The sequence below is a fragment of the Phyllostomus hastatus genome, unplaced genomic scaffold (genome assembly GCF_019186645.2).
Source record: "Phyllostomus hastatus isolate PE091 unplaced genomic scaffold, TTU_PhHast_1.1 phas_contig_148, whole genome shotgun sequence".
NCBI lineage: Eukaryota > Metazoa > Chordata > Mammalia > Chiroptera > Phyllostomidae > Phyllostomus > Phyllostomus hastatus.
In genome coordinates this window covers 16,597,006-16,617,358 of record NW_025333607.1, presented here as the reverse complement: position 1 = coordinate 16,617,358, position 20,353 = coordinate 16,597,006, and the positions used below count along the sequence as shown (strand labels likewise).

The following is a 20,353-nucleotide window of genomic DNA, read 5'->3' as shown; positions in this document are numbered from 1 at the left end:
AATAAGTGTATGTGTTCAGAGCATCTAAATGACATCAAGGTTAACTACCAGGAGTAAAATGACCCAAACTGTGTGTGTGTGTGTGTGTGTGTGTGTGTGTGTGTGCGTGCAAAGGCCCTTTCCCTGCTTTGCCCTGCGGAGCTGGGAGTCACATGCTGGCGGAAACAGGGGCCAGGACACGCCCCTGCCAGCACCTCTAACAGGCATTCCGATGGAAAGGAAAGGCAGTCCAATAACAAACGTAGGGTATACTGTACAATAATGAGCAAATAATGTGTTCGTAACATATGCAACACGCACAATAACTTTTTGAAGAAACAGGATGACTCTGAGATTATGGTCAACCAAGGAATGAGTCAGATTAAGGTGTTTTTCCTAAAAACAGTCAATGCCAAAGGCTGAGCACATACCCATGTTCTAAGCTGTGTGAAGAAATAGGATGAGAAAACAGTTAACAAATATTTAATGTTAGCAAGTATTTTTAAAGGTGAATGCTAAATTTTTATCATGGATTAAATCTTTCAATGCAATCTGCAGAAAATTAAAAGGGGTGAAATAAGAATTCAACAATAAAAAATCCTGAATCTTTCCTCAAACTGAGAACTCAATATTTTGAAATGGACTTTTTTTTGCCACCCCCCCCCAAAATGGACAACTTTTTAAGTTGACAAGAAATGTAAATTTCAAGTATCATGGCATTTTCAAAAGTTAACATTTCAGAAAGGCAAAACTACTGTGGCTCCAGTTAAAAATGCAGAAGAATATAATTTCTGAAAAGTTCCACTTATAAAAGGATCATGGTTCAGAAGACTTGGCTCTGATCCTTCTTAAAAAAGCTACTACTTTGAAAATCTCTGTGAATTCATAAAATAGTAATTACAGTAATACTTTTAGCACAGACGGATGGAGACTGTAAAGATTCTCTTTACAAAACACTAAATGCTAATAAAATATTTACCACCACCATTACTAACCTTTTTGGATACAAAGAAAACCTAACTGATAGGTAACAGAAAAAAACATCAGCAAGGCCTAAAAAGTTAAATCAAGAGGTAGCAAAGTGCAGGAGAGAAAACACATGTTGAGTTGGACCTGGAAAACTGACAGGAGGGATGGACAGCTGTTTACACCATGAAAACTACTGCACTGAACCAGAAAACATGCCCAATGTATTAGCTTTAACTCGATCTACCAAATAGAACAACGGTTTGCCCAATATACCCGTTAAGCTGACCACACTGCCTTACTGAGATGTAATATTCTGGAGGGCCATTAGATCTATCCAATTTTCGACTATCTGAAGATCAAGTGGAAATGTAATTTTTACTCTTGAAGGGGAGGCCGTGTAGCTTGGTGGTGAAGTCCTTAAGGAGTGGGCCCCAGGGCCAGAGTTGAAATCCTGACACCAAATACTAGCTAGGTATGACCTTGAACGAGTTGTTTAAGCCATTTGTCCATTTCCAAGTTTATAACAGGGAGACAAGAATAATAATACTGACCTGCGTAGGCTTCCTTTGAATGTTAAATGAATTAACATACATAAAGAGATTAGAACGCCACCTGGCAAACAATAAGAACTCAATAAATGTTAGCTAATATGATCAATAGTAATCAAAGACGCTTGTCCTTTAATACTAGTTACATAAAAGCTGATATGAGAAATAAATTATTTAATAATAAACCATAATAAAATACTATGCAGCCAAACAAATGAGTGAATGTTTGCAGCCTCTCGGACACCTTTGAGGAGCAGACACCAGGGTGCCGAGTAACACGTGCGGTATTTGCACAAATGAGAACAAAACAAGAAAGAGAACGGCACTGGTTTGGACTGCCCAGTGAACAGAGCCCTGGCTCATACGCATCTCAGCTCCGGCCCAAAGCCTCGTTTTAATGGCAATAGAAGAACAGCACTCAGAAGTTATTATATGGTAATGTTGAACCAGCGAGGGGTCTTGCCTGTGGGCCACATAATGTGCCTTTACGGAAATTGAGGGAACGCAGCGAGCGCCTGAGCACCGAGGGCTCCCGGTCCTCAGCTTCGTGGGCTGGTGCGCTCACACACGCTCCCACCCCCGCCCCACCCCATGTGCCTGGAGGCAGGCGATGGCTCACTAGATTTTGCAAAGGGAAACCCCTATGGATAGCACATTTAAGGATCTCCCAACCACTAGGCATCCAATCAGCGTTTTAGTGTTCTCCCAAATGCAATCTTACCTGCTCCCACATCGTGAAATACTTAAGGAACAAATTAAAAACGAGGAGGAACGTGGATACTGATATCGGTAGGAAAGGATGGTACCTAAGGTTGCCCTGGCGACACAATAGTGATGGAGAACCGCCTAAGAATCAGAGTGATGCCCAGGAAATCCCTATGAACATTTTAAAAATCACTGAGCACATGCCGTGTGCTAGGAGCTGGAGCTCCTGTCCCTGAGTGCCACGTGGGCTTGGGGACACAATATACACAGAAGCAGAGGGATAACCATGTCACCCAGAAAGGCTCCTCATCCGTGAGGGCAAGAAAGGCTGAGACAGTAAGTTCAATGCCACTCCAAGACGTGTGTAGAGCTGGGGAAGGTTCTGAAGAAAAGGTGCGGGGCTTGAACCCTTCCATGAAGGGGATGATCTAGCAGTAGGAGGAGGGGTGCGCGCTGCTGTGACTAAGGCTGAAGGCAGGGGGCGCTGCAGGAGGGGTGGGGGGTGGAGGACATCGCGCCACCTGGAAGGGAGCCGGTGCTGGAGGGTCTAGGTGAGCGGTGAAGGCGGAAAGGCGCAAACCTGCACTTTACCGTCAACGTAATGAAAACTAATTGTTGGCCTGTTTTAAAAGTGTGTGCTTGCAGTGACATGTAGTAAGGATTACAGGAAAGCCACACAGAAGAGAGACCAGGGCGGAGACCATTGCCCTATCAGAACGCGAGGGCAGCGACAGATGAAACCGAAAGGCGCGGCGAAGATGACAGACACGGGGAGAAAGGAGACCCAGAGCGGAGGGGAGGAGGGAGGCCCCACGGAGCTGAAACGTGAACTGAGCGGTGAAAATCCACTCAGGGTCCGCGCTTCCCTCAGCAGACGCTGGGTCTCTTTCTCCCTCGCTTTCCCAGTGACCGTTTCACTCACCAAAGTGAAAGGCCCTGCAGGACAGAGGCACCTCTTACTCGTGTTGTGTTCCCAGCCCGTCCCACAGGGAAGACGCCGGAAGCCTCATCACACTGTGTGCGCAACCGAACCCCGAAATCTCTGGCTGAAAACACAATTTAGCGAGACCTCAAGTTTCTGAGTCAAATGTGACCCTTAACTCCTCCATCCACCTACCAAAGGATGTACCGGGCTCCTTTAAAATCTCTTTGTGCACCCCAAAACTGGAAGAGTCTATCCAAAGCTATGTAAATGACATAGAAGGAGAAGAAATCTAAGTAACACTGTTTAGTTTTAAAAGACTATTTCTACACTATTCGCTTCAAGATGTACACAAATCTGAAAGACCTCCTCAAGGGCTAATGCATGCTAGTAAAGAGTCCTGCAATAACAACACCGCAACTTAAAGGTAAACACACCTGCAAGTTCAGGAACACTGCAGTGGCGAACTGTCTGTCGCCAATGATCAGGGTTAAGTGTGAAGTTCTAAGAAAAAGATGCTACGTCAATAGCACAGGTCATCACTCCTTTGGCATATAAAGAAATTTTCGGACTTCTAACATATCCCCCCGGTAGGTATCGGTCCATGTTTCAGACAATTGTGACTGAACAACAAAAACCTGACAAGTCTTACTGGCCTACAATATTTATAATACCCGTTGGCAGGGGTCCCTGGTCGCTCACTCAGAACGCCCCTGCCCGGACGACAGGCCACAGCTACCTGGCCCGCACTCGCTGACGCTGCCCCAGCACAGGGGGCCCGGCTCATGCACGACCTCGCCAACCTCACCGTGCGTTCTCAGCAGTTCAAGCTGACCTTCAGCGGGGGGATTCGCAGGTGACTTCCACACAGAAAGCACTTGCTGAATATTATTTGGAAGTGTTCCACCCACCATTGGTTTTGAACTTTTCTGATATGAGGTTTCTGACACATCTGAAGGCAAATTAGAAAACGGAGTTTTATAGACCGTCAGAGTAATTCTATCAGCGACATAAAAGGCAGAAAACCAGAGCGGAATCTTCGAAGAGAGGGAAACGCTGGCAACATTTCCGTTTCCTCCCTCTCAGCGGGGAAAGAAGAAAGGGAAAGCAAGGGGGCCTCTAGCAATGTTGCCAGCCTTGAAAGCACAGCAAGGAAAAGGGGTCTTCAGTCCACGTGGAGCCAACTGCTTACCGATCGACCATCTTAACTTATTTTTTTAAGATTTTATTTATTTATTTTTAGAGAGGGAAGGGGGAGAGAGAGAGAGAGAGACATCAATGTGCGGTTGCCGGGGGTCATGGCCTGCAACCCGGGCATGTACCCTGACTGGGAATCGAACCTGCGACACTTTGGTTTGCAGCCCGTGCTCAATCCACTGAGCTACACCAGCCAGGGCAACTTATTTTTTAAAAAAAGAACATTTTTAACATATTTCAAAGGTTTATTAGCATACAAAAAAGTTTTAAAATAATAAGCATACTCTTTATTACAAGTAGTTTTAGAAACCTCAAATGTTTACAAATACAACGTTCTTAAAAGAGATTCATCGAAAAGTCCATAGAGCATTTCCTCAAAAAAAAGGAAGACTAAAAAAAAGGCTTTTTTCACCAATAAAGTGAATGACCTAAAATTTTGCATTCAAATACCAAGGTGAATAAAAATAAAAAAAAGAAAGCATGACATTTCACGCCTTTTTAAAAAATATAAGAGACTTGTCCTGTGTGATATTTAAGTTGCCATGAAAGCAGGACTATTACAATATTATAACATTAACTTTAGAACATAACTTATGATTAAATGTAAAGGGGAAAATGGAAACAGTCTATGAATATTTGGCACCTGCAAATTTCCTTTTATTTCAAAAAAAATTTTAAAAACACCAGTATTAATACTGTACTTTGCAAACCAAACTAACATTCTTTTGCAAACCCAACTAGTGACATTTAAAAGCGGTGGTCAGCCTGGTCAGGAGTTGGCAGAGATGGCTTGAACCTATTCCGACTTCTTGGGTGAATGAATGTGTCTCCAGAGCACGGAGGAAAAGGCACAACAGGGGCCGAGGCTGAAAACTATTCTAGCCTGTGAATCCCATTCCCTCCGATCACCTTCCTGTCCTGTAACTCCCTCTGCAGTACCCTGTGTCATTCTCTCCGCGGACACTTTTATTCACCCCTTCCCCTTCCCCTTCCCCTTCCCCAAGTCTAGTTTTACTCACTAAAATACAAGCTCCAGGGAACCTTGTCCGTCTGGGTCACCACAGTAACCCCCAAGCCCAGGAGAGCATCTGGCACATGGATTCCATAAATATTAGTTGAAGATATGGATGCTCCCCAAAAGTGGATCAGAAAGTCAGGTCCAGGAAAGTACAGGGGTTCGGTCTACTGTGGATTCCACCTACTGGGGGAATGGGTAGAGAGCTTAGACTCCTGATACACACAGTCAGTCTTCACTTCATGTTGTCAGTAGGTTCATGGAAACTGCAACTTTCACCACTCTTACCATAGGCTAACTGATATATAAACCAGAGTTACATTCCTAAGGCATATTTCTGTATATTAATTAGCCTATGGTAAAAACAGAATAAGCATTCAAATACTTGTGTGAATAAATGAACATATTACATATATTTGTACTATTTAAACTTGTGTATATATATTCCACTTTTAATAAAGTATAATTCAGTAAGACTAAATATCAATATAAACATCAATAACATTTTTAATGAAACACAGTGAAAAACAGTTAGATTCATATTTTCAAATATCAACCATGGAGTTAAGTATATATATTATGAACTATAAAGGTGTGCATGAGAACAAAATAGAGAATTTTAAATAAGAGACACTATTAAAATGTCTTTTGTAAAGAAATATTTATTATAATTCTAATAAGCAGTACTTTTCTATGATACAGAACCCACTTTATCTCAAATGAGTCCTAGAAAAGAATATCAGCTTCTAGAATGAAATCAGGATCTCAGACTGCCTTCAAGGTAAAAAAAACTAAACTGCATGTAACATAAACAGTAACAGAATAGAATATATATGATATATATTTAGAGTGTAAGCAATTCTAAATATATATTCTTCCTATAGTCTTCAATGTATCAAAATGCTTTAAGAATACAAACAAATACCAATTCACAGAGATTGTAATGAAGCATTTAGTTATTGAATTCTATTGCAAAATATTAGATAACTAGCTAGCACATGCTCCAATACCATTGAGGACATATGCTGTATTTTTATAAACCATCTTAGATGTATTTTCTGCTATAAAATTTTTCCCCTACCTTGGAATAGTCTAGGAGAAAAGTCTATCTAGTTCCCTTATTTACACCAAGTCCATTTAAAATGGCCCTTCAGTTGTAAAAGGCTATAAATCAGACTAAATAATTCCTACTTGAGAATCCCAAAAAACAATAAGATACAGGTTGAACACGACATACAAAGTGAATCATTACAGTATTATTATCATTATCGATCCACCACTCAGGAAATCTGGCCTTCCCTGACTTCAGAGAAAAAGAAAAAAAATATACAAAATCCCTTTTCTCTTCAAGAATGAACTCACTCAAGATTCTGAACAGATGCAAGCTGCTGTATTGTTGAATATGAACCGTATGCTTCCTTTACAGTAAGACAATTTAAAGGTGGATGTTCACTTACTTTTTTCAGACATCTCCACTTGATAAACATGTATAAATAAGTCAGGTTCACTTTTTCTTGTTTTGACAAAATCACCACCACCTTCCCCACCCCCTCATCCTTTTCTTCATTCCAGCCATATGAAAAACTAGAAATAATTATACAATTGGAGTCTTTTAGATAGACTCCAATAACTCTTACATAATATTTATGTTGGATTTCAGCTCCTGTATTTCAAATAGACCCATTCGGTTCCTGATCTTTCAACGGACCTCTATATGAATGCCACCTTAGATAAAAGTGATACCCATTGAAAGAGCACCAGTTAAAAAATGACAACAGTAAAAATAATCTCCATGGAAAGCAAGGATTAATCAGGATGTTCGGAAATAGGTCGTCCTGGCTAGCTGAAATGCTATGCTTAGGTCAGGCTGACCAGAGTCACTTTGCAAGTGTGGTGTATCTCCACGTTGGTTCTGGGATGGGTCACTATTCTGAAGGTTATTGTTCTGAATTGCACTGGAGCACAGATTCTGGATGATGGCCCCAGGATACGCCTTGGACTTATCATTTGCTTAATTCCCCTAAAAGAGGTGAAGATTAAAGGCTGATTGTCTGGGCTTGAGAAACTGCTGCTTTATTCAGAGGGAAAGACAGCACCAGTTAATACCTCTCAATGTAAACACTCAGGACTCTGTCTGCATTAACCCTTTGTGCATGTGGACAAAGTGATTCTTGAAAATCAGGTAACTCTGGACCCAAACCTCCTAAATAGTATGGGATTTTCTACAAATGAATAACTTAATCATTGGGGGTAGGAGGGAAGAAGTGTTCAGAACAGTTTCTTAGTTTGAAATTAAGTTTTAAGATTTAATGCAGTAACTGTAAATCTAAAAAATAATTCCAAATTATTCTTCACAGACCATAGTAAAGGCAACAGCCAGCTGAAAAATAAACGAGGTATAAAAGAAATCAAAAAGGCTGTAACATAGAGCACTTTAAATATTGAGGCATATTATATATAAATTATGTACCGAGAAGTTTTAAAGTCTGAAGTTCTGCATTTTGACCCATGATATAAATGTGTTATCTCAATTGTGAGATTCTGTGTTCAATCTATCTAATAACAACAGTAACTATCATTTATTTAATCTACACTACATGACAGAGATGGTGCTGCACCCACTATGGAAACGTAATCTCATGAAATCCTGATAACACTTCTGCACAGTAATTCTTGTTTCCGTTTATAAGAGAAAGATAAAATAAGGTTCAAACTGTAACGACAAGTAAAAAGAAGAACCACAGCGGAGATTCCCCAAGGCCTGACTCCACAACCTGTAAGTGTCCTACAAAAGCAAACAGAGTCGATGCCCATGCCTACTGCCATGTCCCACCCTCACAAGCTGGCCTACTGGCTGTAATTCGTCTGTCGCCCCGGTATCAGCACCTGCTGCGTCCCGAGGTCGTTCACAGATGGACTCGAGCAGAGCAGTGAAAACTCGGGGCCACTAATGCACAGCTGCGTTCCCTACGGGTGTCAAAAGCGGCACCGCTCTGAGGCTGTAAACAAGTGACTTCTTCCTGGTTTTAGTGTCCCTTCACTCACCCTTCTGTGCTTTCTGTGTGTGACCCACTGTTTTAAATGCCCCCGGCCACAGAGCTGCAGTCCTGCCTGCTGTCCCCAGCTCACGAAGGCCGTGACGGGCCTCAGGGAGGAAATACGTGTGTCGGACGTGCTTTGTTCAAGCACCAGTCAGAGGGTGTGGGCCATGGATTCCATGGTAGTGACTCAACAGTATAAACTAAAGCAGGGGTCTTTAAAACACAAGCACACATAAGACAGGGCTATGTAACGATCGGCTGATGAAAAGTTCGGGATCGGAGGCTCACAGGAACCTAACCCCGTTTTTCCCTTAGGAGCAAATTCACTGTTTGCTAACTCAGTGTCTGAAGAACCCAACTATGGCGAAGAGTGAAAATTCCACTAGAAAACTCTGCCCCCTCCCCCAATGTTTGCATTAACGTTTCAGTAAAAGATTCTCCTCCTGTCACTTCCTTCAAAGACCATCATCATATCTGTGCGGTCATCACTCAGCTGTGTCAACCAAAAAAAAAACCTTTTTGGTCACCATTCTTTTTTATAGGTTGCATCTACTTGTGTTTCCCTGAAAACTAATCTCTCTTCAAGGCAATGTGGTCTTCCCACGTGAAAAACCTAAGGAATTCAATTTCAGTTCTTATTACCGGATGTCATGGGGACTGTTTAATGACGGTTGTTTTCGTGAGATTATGAATTTTTAAAATGAGACTGTTGGAAATAATATGGACAACACGAACAGCAACAAAAATGAAAGTGTGGCAGAGGAATTTTAGAATATCAGAACAAACTGGAACTCTTACCTTTCTTGCCCAAGTCAGATATTTTATTGAAAAAAAAAATTACAGTACTTAAAAATCCAAACAAGGACAATTCAGGGTGGAGAAAAAGAAACCTGAAAAAGCCCATTGTCTTCAGTAAAACTCTGAATACAAAAAAACATAGACTCGGAAAACAGTTTATGGCCCAATGCACTGGTTTCATGATAAACACACACACAGAGTATATCTCCATCAAGTGCAACTTAATCACCTTTTTACAATTTAGAGAGGAAAGGCAGCTTTTTACTATGGTTAAGCCATGTATCATCAAAACCATGAAGCTAGCCTATCAGTTGTAATAGCTTCTATAAAATACCACAGCGAGATTGCAATAAGCCTAGAAAATGGGCTACAAATCCCCGCTCTGCTCAAGCAAGCAATGAACCAAAAATAAAAATAGGTAAAACTGAACCAAGAACTAGACAGCATACATCTAGATTCATGATTGGTAAGGCAAAGTTCATAGGCCAAGGTCTTAAAGTGACTTGTTCAGATCCAAAAGACAGTCATTATACAAAATAAAAGCATTTGTGTAATTCGGGGGGGGGGGGGGAATCATGAATTTTCACCACAAAAGACATAGCACAGAAAAGCTTACTTACAATTACGAAACACCACATTATTGTATCTCTAAAATATCACTTTAAATGTGCAAAGGTAAAGAGACTCAAAGTTGCACGTCGCCATTTTTAATCTCTCCAGTTTAGACAAGCAATCTGAAAGATGTCACGCACTCCCACTTAACATCTTTGCTGAGATCTGTCAGATTGTGATCACTCTGCAGAAAGGAAATGCCAACTTTAAGTTTCTCTCCCAAGCCTCCTATTTAAGTCAGCCATTAGATGACCAGTTAACAATCCATACAATAATATAAAAATACATGTGTCAAATCACAGTTTTCATCCATTATTGGAACGTAATAAAAATATTGATCATTTTAATGTCACCATTCTGCAAAACTCCAATGGCCTGCACGCAGTCTAGTGTCTGAATTACACTACCGGCGGGAACGCGGGGTTTCCCTCTGCTCGGGGAAAGCGAGCTCCTGCCAGTGTTCATTCCCGACTCGGTGACACACACGCTCTGTCACTCCAAGAATGAGCACACAGCTCTCACTTTTACACATGACAATGTGATTCAGCGTCATACAGTATTTGTTGCAGTATCAGTTTTCACATGAGTTCCATAAGCTCTAAACCAGAGCGATCATTTTGATTGGTTTCAGGTATCATCTGACAGAGCACATGATTTAAAGGTAATAGTAACTGGTTCCACTAGCACAGGCTGGTGACCTCGGTGGCTAGTTTAAAACGAGGATGATGTTTGCAGTACAATGAACACTACAGAATAAAATACAATGAGTTTGCAATACAGAGCAGATTATCCCAGTAGGAAGCAAACAAACAAAATACAATCTCTAGCAAAAATCATCAACCTTCCCTACTACTCATCTTAGCCCTTGTTAAAATACCCTGAGTAAAATGCAAATATTATAAATAATGCTGGTTATATAAGATTGCTCTAAAAATGAACCATAAATGCTAATTAATGCATTGCATTTTTTTTTACAACAGATAATGTAAAAATTACTTCTTAACCAGTCACAATATAAACATTAAGAATACTTATGTGGTACCTGGACGGTTTTGATTTGCTAGCTTTTGTTAGCAGTTTGGCAAAGCAAGTGATACATAAATGGTTTCAATGTAAAAAAAAAAATCATCAAAGAGAAGAGTATATAAAATGTACAGTAGTTTCTACCACCCTGGGCCGACCTAGGTCCCTAGAAGGCCTCCCCCACCAGGTCCCCGTCTGCCTAGAGGAAGAAGGCCAGTCCTCCAGCAAAGACAGCCCCGTCTTTCTCTCAGTTCAGTGACATTCCTCCGGGGGGAGAGGACGGGAGCCAGGTTCCCTCGAGTGCCATTCCCCAGATGTTCAAAACGCAACTAATTTATTAGCATTAGAAGATTTGGTTTATAGGGGAATCTCACGGGTCCAGTTTGGAGCCTACAAAAAAATGGATCGTTTTTAAGGATCACATTAGAATAGGAATCAGGGGTGAGGATGTGGCTTTTTATTGCATGGAAATGGATATGTAACCAAACATGACAAAGATCAAGCAGAAAAGCATGCCTACCATTGAAGTGGGGGTCCCTCCAGATTTTTTAATATTCTTGGGAGGCATCCCATGGAGGCGACTGAGTCTAGCTTGGAAACCTGGAAAATCAAAAGTACCCGGTTTAGGAGATTCTGCGATCACTGGAGTGGAGAATAAGACCCTATCAATTACAGCTTCAGAAAGGAAGTGGGAGGAGGGAAAACCTGTGGGACAGCAGTGGGGAAAAGGAGAAGCGCATCCTTATTAATAAAAGATCAGACTCAATGACAGGTAGGGTTCTAATGGGGTCAGCGCACAGCCATTGATTATTTAAGTATCAGGGATTTTCCTTCCTCTGGATCCCCCTCTCCGTCACCACGGGCCTAGCGGGAATGTGAATAAACCTTTCTAATAATTTGAAAGCACAGCAAGTGTCCATTTAGGCTCTTTCATTTCCATTTTAGCGGGTCCTCCCTCAAGGAACCTGACCCCTCCTAGACTGACCACTAGTCCCCTGTGCCCACCAGTCAGGACGTGCTACTGACCTCTTCTCCCGGGATGCGACATAAGGGGGAAAGAGCCAGTTAAGATACTTTCAAAGACGGGGTCCGGTAAGTTCTTGTCGAGCTCGGCCGGGTCCTCCTTCTCCCACCAGGGCACGACTCCTGCGATGCCGCACGCACCGCCCGACTCCTTTTCGTAAAACCAGTCACTCTGCTCGTCGTCGCCTGTGCAGACACAAGAACGCCCCCCAGAGAGTCGGCGTGACCACCCCAGTGAACACCGTTGTCGGGGGCAGGTTTCAAGCCTACAGGGCAGCAATGGAATCTGGATTTCAGATCAGCGATTCATTTTTAACACGAAGACAGGATGGGACAAAAGGAGGTTTGCAGTTTGTGTGGAAAACAATACAATAATTAATACGTGATAATAGTAGGATAAGCCCTGTGTTTCAGGTACTAAAAACTGCAAACCTCCTTTTGCCCCATCCTGTATATAGTACTTAGAATTTTTAGCCCTGGCTAGTGTGGCTCAGGGGACTGAGTGCTGGCCTGCAAACCAAAGGGTTGTTGGTTCAGTTCCCAGTCAGGGCACATGCCTGGGTTGCAGGCCAGGTCCCCAGTAGGGGGCGCATGAGAGGCAACCACACACTAATGTTTCTGTCCCTCCCTCCCTGCCCCTCTGACAATGAATAAAAAATAATTAAAAATAAATAAATAAATAAATAAAAATTATTTTTAGTCTATGTCCAAATACTACGTGGGACATAATTAAACAAAAAAATAATTTGTTATTTATCTAAAATTAAAATTTAACCGGGGACCCTGTATTTTATCTGGCAATCATATATATAACCTATTAAAGAAAAAAACAAAACAAAACCCTTTTTATTCTATCCCACAGCTTCACTTAAGAAATGTTTGGGTTTTGTTTGTTTTATTTTTAGAGAGGGGGCGGGAGGGAGGAAGGGAGAGAAACATCAGTTAGTTGCCTCTCATACCCATCCCAAGTAACCCGGGCTAGGGAACCTGCAACCCAAGCCTGTGCTCAGACCCGGGATCGAACTGCAGGAATTTTGGTTTGCGGGACAACACCCAACCAATGGGCTACCACGGTGAGGGCAAGAAATACTTTTTTTTAACACTACAACAAGAACTGCCATCAATGAAACCATAAAATGCTAGGTTTTAATAAACTGGTTAATCTTTTGGCAAAAACTGTAGGGGGAATCCATTTAAGTTACTACACTTTCCACATTAAGGAAAAACAAGCCTTAATCTCCTACTGGGAATTAAAAGGTGTTAACACTGTAGACCGTGTTCTTTGCAGCTGATAATGGTGCATATTAGCTTAATTTCATGATTTCTATGGAGTGCAAAAGGGGAAACAATCATGAACAGATGTGACTAAACAAAATTAATCTGATTAAGTTCATTAAGAAATGGTTGTGAGAAAGTTGATCTGAAATGAAAAGTGACAATGGCGCAGAGTTTACAGGGAGGCCGCCCTGGACCGGGTGCGGAGTCTGCACAAGGGAACCGCCCACGGCCGTCTGAGCACCTGCGGGACAGCAGCGCGGAGGGACGGGCCGCACTGCGAGATCCAGCGTGGGCGCGACTCTGCTGGGTGCCAGCGGTGTTTTGTGGTTTAAAAAGGGAATAATAAAGAAAGGGATAAACAGAAACACAGGAGGCAGGTGTTTTTTAATAATAAGAGAAAAACAGCATCTCGAATAGGATCTGATATTCATTAGGCCTTCTTTGTGATTCTTAGAATCTAACTACGAATTCTCGTTTCGGAGAGGGTCACCACCACCTCCACAAACTTTTTCACTTTGGAAAAACAGAGCGCCGATTTCCAAACTCTCCATCACAATTACTGTAAAATGCAAACTTAAAATAAATCTTCGGCTTTGACTGAAAATGATTTTATGGAAAGTAGCTATATTTCAAATTATGAGGCAGCAAAAAATGTAAAAGCAGTTGGAACACTGGAATCACCAATTTATTTCAATGGAGGATCTAATAAAAATTAGTTTTTAAGAAAAGCACATAAGTATCAGTTCTTTTACTAATTTTTTTGTTTTCTTTAAAAAAAATTTTAGCCCTGGCTGGCATAGCTCAGTGGATTGAGTACAGGCTGTGAACCAAAGTGTCGCAGGTTCGATTCCCAGTCAGGGTACATGCCTGGGTTGCAGGCCACGGCCCCCAGCAACCACACATTGATGTTTCTCTCTTTCTCCCTCCCTTCCCTCTCTAAAAATAAATAAATAAAATCTTTTAAAAAAACTTTTTTAAAAATTTAAATAAAATGACCCGAGTTCCAAGTGTTTATATAACTCTACAATACACCATCTCTATGTTGCCTCACGCACTCACCACCCAAAGTCAAGTCTCCTTCCACACCCTGGCTGATTTTTATATTAAAACTACACTGATTAGACATAAGTGTGCGAAAAGAAAGGGAGTCCCCTAAAACTGACTACCCTAGATCTTAATTCCAATTAAGACAGCATTGTTATAGAAAAATAATATTATTTTACTTTTCATGTGATACACAACCTTATTCTTTTTTTTTTAAGATTTTATTTATTAATTTTTAGAGAGTGGAAGGGAGGGAGATAGAGAGAGAAACATCAATGTGCGGTTGCTGGGGGTCATGGCCTGCAACCCATGCATGTACCCTGACTGGGAATCGAACCTGCGACACTTTGGTTCGCAGCCCGAGCTCAATCCACTGAGCTACACCAGCCAGGGCTCACAACCTTATTCTTAATAGGGAAGTCAATTAGCTAAAGATTGAGAACTTGGGCTCTTACATCAGACAGACCAGTTAGAATTCTGGTATTTTCCTGCATTGGGATGTTAACGTCAACTCTGTTAGAGTAGGTTTCACTATCATTAAGAAAACAGAAATCTCACAGGGATGTTTTAAGAATTAAATAAGAACTTAGAGTAATTTAGTGCAAAAAAAAAGCACTTAGTAATGTAAAACATAATAAACTTGCAATGAATGTTAGCATATTTTTCTGAGGTACTCAATGTTTTTCAAAGATTGATAGGCTTAACAAATTGTTGCTTTTTAAAGTTTTTTTTTCACTTATAACTTTGGGGAGACATGTATTTTAACAAGAATTTAGGTATATCTTAGCTCTAAGGTTCTACCATATTTCAGCAAAGTGTCAAGTTTGAAAAGTGTATGGCCTTTAAAAAAAAAAAGGTATGCACCTATTTATCCAGGACAAAAGGCTCATCAGTAAGCCACACATGATCACTTAATAATAATTGAAAACAATAAACTTTGTTGTTTCCCTTAGAATTTATTAATTCCCTCTAAAGATTCTTGAGAAAGGAAGTGAACATTTATGATTAAGTATTTGCATGTAGGCCTACTTCCCCCTTTTAGTTTTTCATATCTCCTTCCACAACAGGTGGTTTCAAAATAACGCCATGCTAAGGTATGAAAAACCTCAGGAAATTTCAAAGATAAGAAAGCTCTAAGTTGCGAAACATTACTGTTTAATAGTTTATAATACTGAACTTCCAAAAACTGTCTACTCACAAACTGGATAGGATGGCTGAATGTCACAACTAAATGAAAATGACAAATGACTTGCAAATCCAACCTTACAGACGCTTAAACAGAATTAGATACTTTCAAAATTATGCAGAGATGGAGAACCAGTGTCTTGGGAACTCGCTAAAGAATCAAAACTGAGAAGACTGAGGTGCATGTAAAGCTTTCTCAAGGAAGGTAATCCTTCTGAACATTATTAACTCCACACACTGGCTTTTGGAGGTAATCAATTACTCCAGGTCATGAAGACGCAGTGCTTTCCCAGCACGTCAGGAAACTGAACCCCAGCCCACTAAGAAGTGTGTGTAAGGTAAATGGATTGCAGTCATCAACATAGGAAATCATCAGGAATGAGCACAACTTAACAATGCAGACGTTTTCCCAGACAGAGAGAGAAAACATGACATGTCAGTACCTTGCCTGCCTTCGTCATTGGTGAACAACCCCGCATCCGTGCTGCTGAGGCTGCTGGAATCGCTGCAATGAGGGAAAAGGAGAGAAAAAGATCAAAAGAACGATTGATCTCTCGGTCATAAAATTTTAAAGAGACGCGGCAGCTCTGGGATGGGACTGAAGCCTGACAACGATCTGAAAGAAAACAAGATGATTTTTTTTAATCCAACTGCAAATACCCTGCTTCCATTCGCTCCAGAGCACATTCTTTTTGGCGCAGACAACCACGGGAACCTAATGGGACCCTGACAGTCAGCCAGATGTGGCTGCCACGAGGTGCGGACATAACGGATGCATTTTATGATCCGCTTTCATCGAATGCTCACCGCTCCTTGCTCCTGCCATGCCCACCGGCTGGAGCTGGGAGCACCACCACTCAACTAGACGGGAAAGGCTCCGTCAAGAGCAGACTGAGACTTCCTGCCTTCAGTGCGCGGGACACAAGGGCCTGGGATGCAATTCCTCTCCATGAGCATGTTTGCAAATATTCTGGGAAAGACATTACTGAAGGGTTCCCAACAACTCTGTTCCTTGGCAAGGAAGAAAAAAAATAAGTTCGTTAAATCCAAAGTTAAGGTCCCTCTGAGCAAAAGCTGAGCGAAAAAGAATGTTACCAATACGAAGGAGGGGTTGTGAGAAAAATCACAGGTTCGCATCACTTCCCCTGAAGTTCGAGATTGTGATACAGAGTCAAAGCTAGCCTACAGATTGAAGCAAACAGTAGGTATTCACATGACAGGAGTAAACTGTCACTGTCCATTCTAGCAGAAGCGATGCTTATGTGATAATAGGGTTAGTTAAAAAGCCACAAGAACAAGTGCTGTAATAAGAGGTTTGGCCTGTAAAAAATACTGATGTTCTTGAAAGTTTCTCATGTATTCTCCTTTCACGGCAATTCTTAATTTATCATCAGAAGATTGCCCCAGCTGATTTTTTTATATCATAATACATTTTCCATTAACATGCAGAACTCTGTCACCTAGCTTATTTTTTTAAAATGCATCTCAATCTGTTTTAAATAGTTAAATCGAGTTTAGGATTAAAATTATAGATGACATCTAAATCCATCTACTTTTCTCTGAATATAAAACATTGCAGTGTTTCTTTGATTTTTTTTTTTAAATCAACAAAAACTGTAGGAATTTGGGAGATACATTTCCCAGGGAATTCTGAATTAGTACCTTTTCCTCTTTCTCCAAATGAAGAGAATGTGTGAAGCTCTCTACAGTACCCAAGTACTAATGAACGAAAATAATACTTGCTAAGAGCACCAAACGCATCGTTCCCTATTTACACACACGTCACACACACTCTTCTCTGCACAGTGATGTTAGAGTAGTTTTTAAAGACACATCACGGACTCGATCTTTTTGCCACTTGGCTGCGCAGACTCCACAGGACTTTGTTCTTGTCAGAGACCAGAGGCGCCCTCCCGTCCGCCCCGCCAGCGGAACTCGAGTGTGGGGAGGGCCTTGGCCTGCAAACCCGGGGTCGAAATTCTTTCTCCAAAGCCCTTCAGTCAGAATGCATTTAAAATTCAGCATTCTTCCCATTTTAGAAAGGTATGTACTAAAATGCCCAAGGAGGGGTCTAAGGTGGCGGTCCATAATCAAACACATCAATACAGTCGTTCAATTCAGTGAATGAATGTCCACGTTAAATAGAGGTCAAATCAGGCCTGGCCACAAATAAATTAGCTTCATGGCTTTTGGAATTCAGATTTATGGACAAAGGACTGTGAACCTGTCTATTTATTTATTTATTTATTTATTTATTTATTTATTTTTGGTAAATGTTCTTCTGCTCTTTCTGAGTTCAGATTTGCCCCCTCTAGTATGTTCCACGTAACAACCAGGCTCCTTTTCAAAATGTAACTTGTAGACTAACAATCCTCTGATATCCTGAACAGGATCCTGGAAGAGAACAAGGTTATTGAATAGAAACAAAGGGAATTCTACTAAAATGCTGATTTCCCTTAATCATGTGTCCACGTTGGCTCATTACTTCTGACACAGGAGCCCGATGTTACTAACAGGGGAAACCGGGGGTGCGGTACATGGGAGCCATGCCCAGGCACTCGGCTCTGTCTCTGCAAACTTCTCTGCAAATCTGAGTACTCTTCATAGACTTCTGGTGAAAATCTACAATGACTCCTCCACACTGGTTGGGTTCCATTTAGATTTCAAGGCTCTCTACGGGTGGGGCCTCACCTGAATTCTTTCCATCCCCATCCCCGGTCATCTCACCCTTTTCCTCCCAGGGGTATCCCCATCTCCCCTCTCATCTCTCTCTGCCTTGTCCCCTCTTCTTAAAGACACCAGGAAATCAGAATCCCCTAAGACCAGCTCTTAGTACTTAAGGATCCTTGTCTTCCTTGGAGATATTTTTACATGTGTTTTAAACCCGGGGTCCCCAACCCCCGGGGCGCTGCGGAGGCCTGGATGAGGGCCTGTTAGGAACCGGAGGGCCTGTTAGGAACCAGAGGGCCACACAGCAGGAGGTGAACTTGACCATGACAGGCTTGAATCACCCGGAAACCATCTCCGCCACCCAGTTCCGTGGAAAAACTGTCTTCCATGAAAACAAAAAGGTTGGTGCCAAAAAGGATGGGGACCGCTGTTTTAAATGGCACAGTTTCATTTCACCTTGTAACATCTAGCTAGAACGTTCCACACATCATGTGCTCAGTACGTCAGGACACAAACTTGGAGGAAAGGGAGACTTTGCATTGTCAGCATCTGATGGCCTTACGGCCTGTCCGCTGGGGCGCATCTTCTCACATTTCTTGGGGTGACTTCTGTAATGCAGTACTCAGAGATACTCCAGAAGGCTTGTTGAACTAGTGCGTGCACACTATTCCCAACCTCCTGTCCCCCAGCTGTTCCCTGTATTTTCTCTTCTTCAAACCTGGACCTCCTCTGGGAGTCCACTTTCTCCATCATCCTCGCGGGTGAACTCCCACCGGCTCTCCCAGCGGCCCCTCTGCTGCCACGGCCAGAACCCCCGCCCACCTGAGGACGCACTGGAGATCAGCTGAAAACTGGACAGAACACTGTCCTCAGGATCACATCTGCTATCTGGACAACATGTGAATCTAATTGACAACATGCAAATCCAACTGAGTTTCTTCACGGACTTGCCATTACGTGTGAGATGAAACGCAAACCACTTTCCACAGCACAGGAGGCTGTCAGGACCTGCTCATTGGCTGGTCTCAACCCCACTTCGGTTCCAGCAGTGAACTCCGCGTACTTTCCCAAACACCAGCTTCATAGTCTACACCCGTGCACAGAGACTCCCCTGCCCAGGAACGCTAAGTCCCCCTCCAGGGTCCGTCGGGCTTAGTGCTGCATTAACTCATGGCTCCTGGCGGAGGCCTCCCCACCATCCCTTCCTCTGAGCACACTGCGGTCTCCGCGTTTGCTGTCGGGTGCTTCAGAAGACGGGGCTGCAGAGAACAGCTCTGTCCTAGCATTAGTCTTGGTACCATGGGAAGAGTAAACAGTTACTCAAGGTTCGTTTGATCAAACACAGACTGAAGTAGTTCAATTCTCATTTCTACATGGGCTCCAAGGAAATATGTAGCTTTTAATAGTAGAACAGCTTTGGGAGTACTCTCAAAAAACTGAACTCGGACAAATACCTTAAATATTTAGCAGTCTTCCCATAAAAGGACTATGTGCCTAACTTTTAAGTAACAAGAAAACCAGTCTCATAGGTTAAATTTTAAAGTAAGAGAAAAAATTTGCTTTAGTTTGTTCAAGAGTCAAAACATCCACTATGAAAACCTGGACCTGGTCTGTGGATGGCTGGGCATCCCGAGCATATCTGGGGCATTCAAATACTTTCTACAATGAAGAGAAATAAGGAGTTCCATCTCATTTCTCTCCCAGGGTAGAAGTCTGTCAATAAAAGGCAGACATCAATAAAAGGAGGGGCCTGGACAATCAATCCGGAAAGCAGGCGATCTATGAATAATCCAGAATCGGGTACTTATCTCCACCGCCACACGTCCTCCCTCCCAGAGTGAGCGAGATAATGACTCCTATGCCCAGCTGAGCGGCCCCTGGCCACAGGGGCCCAATACCAGCACACACCGATCATCCTGGTATTAAAACGACAACTTCTGTGGAAGAAAAGCAGATACTGTAAACTTTCCAGAGCCCCCCTGAAACATCTGTGATTTTCACCTCTTTAGAAAAAATGCATAAAAAGTAAACCATCTCTAAGAAGAGGTCTATTCTGTAAAATTTTGCCAGGAGGTCCTACTCATATCTGCAATCATAATCACATTTATAAGAAAAACCAAAATGTGTCAATACTTTATATATATATATACACACACACACATATATCACACACATAGATATGTATGTGTGTGTATCTATATATTTGATATGCAGGGCCCAGCAGAAGTAAGGCCTGCTTGAGTATGGTTGGTAGGGCTATAATACGGGTATAATAATTTATAGTTTTAATTTGAACATTTCACCTAAAGTGTCATATGGAGTGCTTGAGTGTGATACTGTTATG

At 42.0% G+C, this 20,353-nt stretch overlaps 1 protein-coding gene across 4 annotated transcripts in view; it reads right to left on the bottom strand.

Moving 5' to 3' along the window:
• The window catches only part of GPATCH2 (G-patch domain containing 2), a 120,352-nt gene that overhangs the window by 89,935 nt on the left and 10,064 nt on the right, over window positions 1-20,353 (bottom strand). For 3 of the 4 annotated variants that reach the window (XM_045860511.1, XM_045860519.1, XM_045860527.1), the window contains exons 3-5: window positions 15,783-15,844; window positions 11,836-12,018; window positions 11,330-11,409 (exon numbers count right to left, since the gene is read on the bottom strand). In XM_045860511.1, coding sequence (XP_045716467.1) covers window positions 11,330-11,409; window positions 11,836-12,018; window positions 15,783-15,844 — 325 coding nt within the window. Of the gene's footprint in view, window positions 1-9,163; window positions 11,200-11,329; window positions 11,410-11,835; window positions 12,019-15,782; window positions 15,845-20,353 lie in introns of those variants that run through there. The other variant, XM_045860536.1, reaches the window with a different exon arrangement.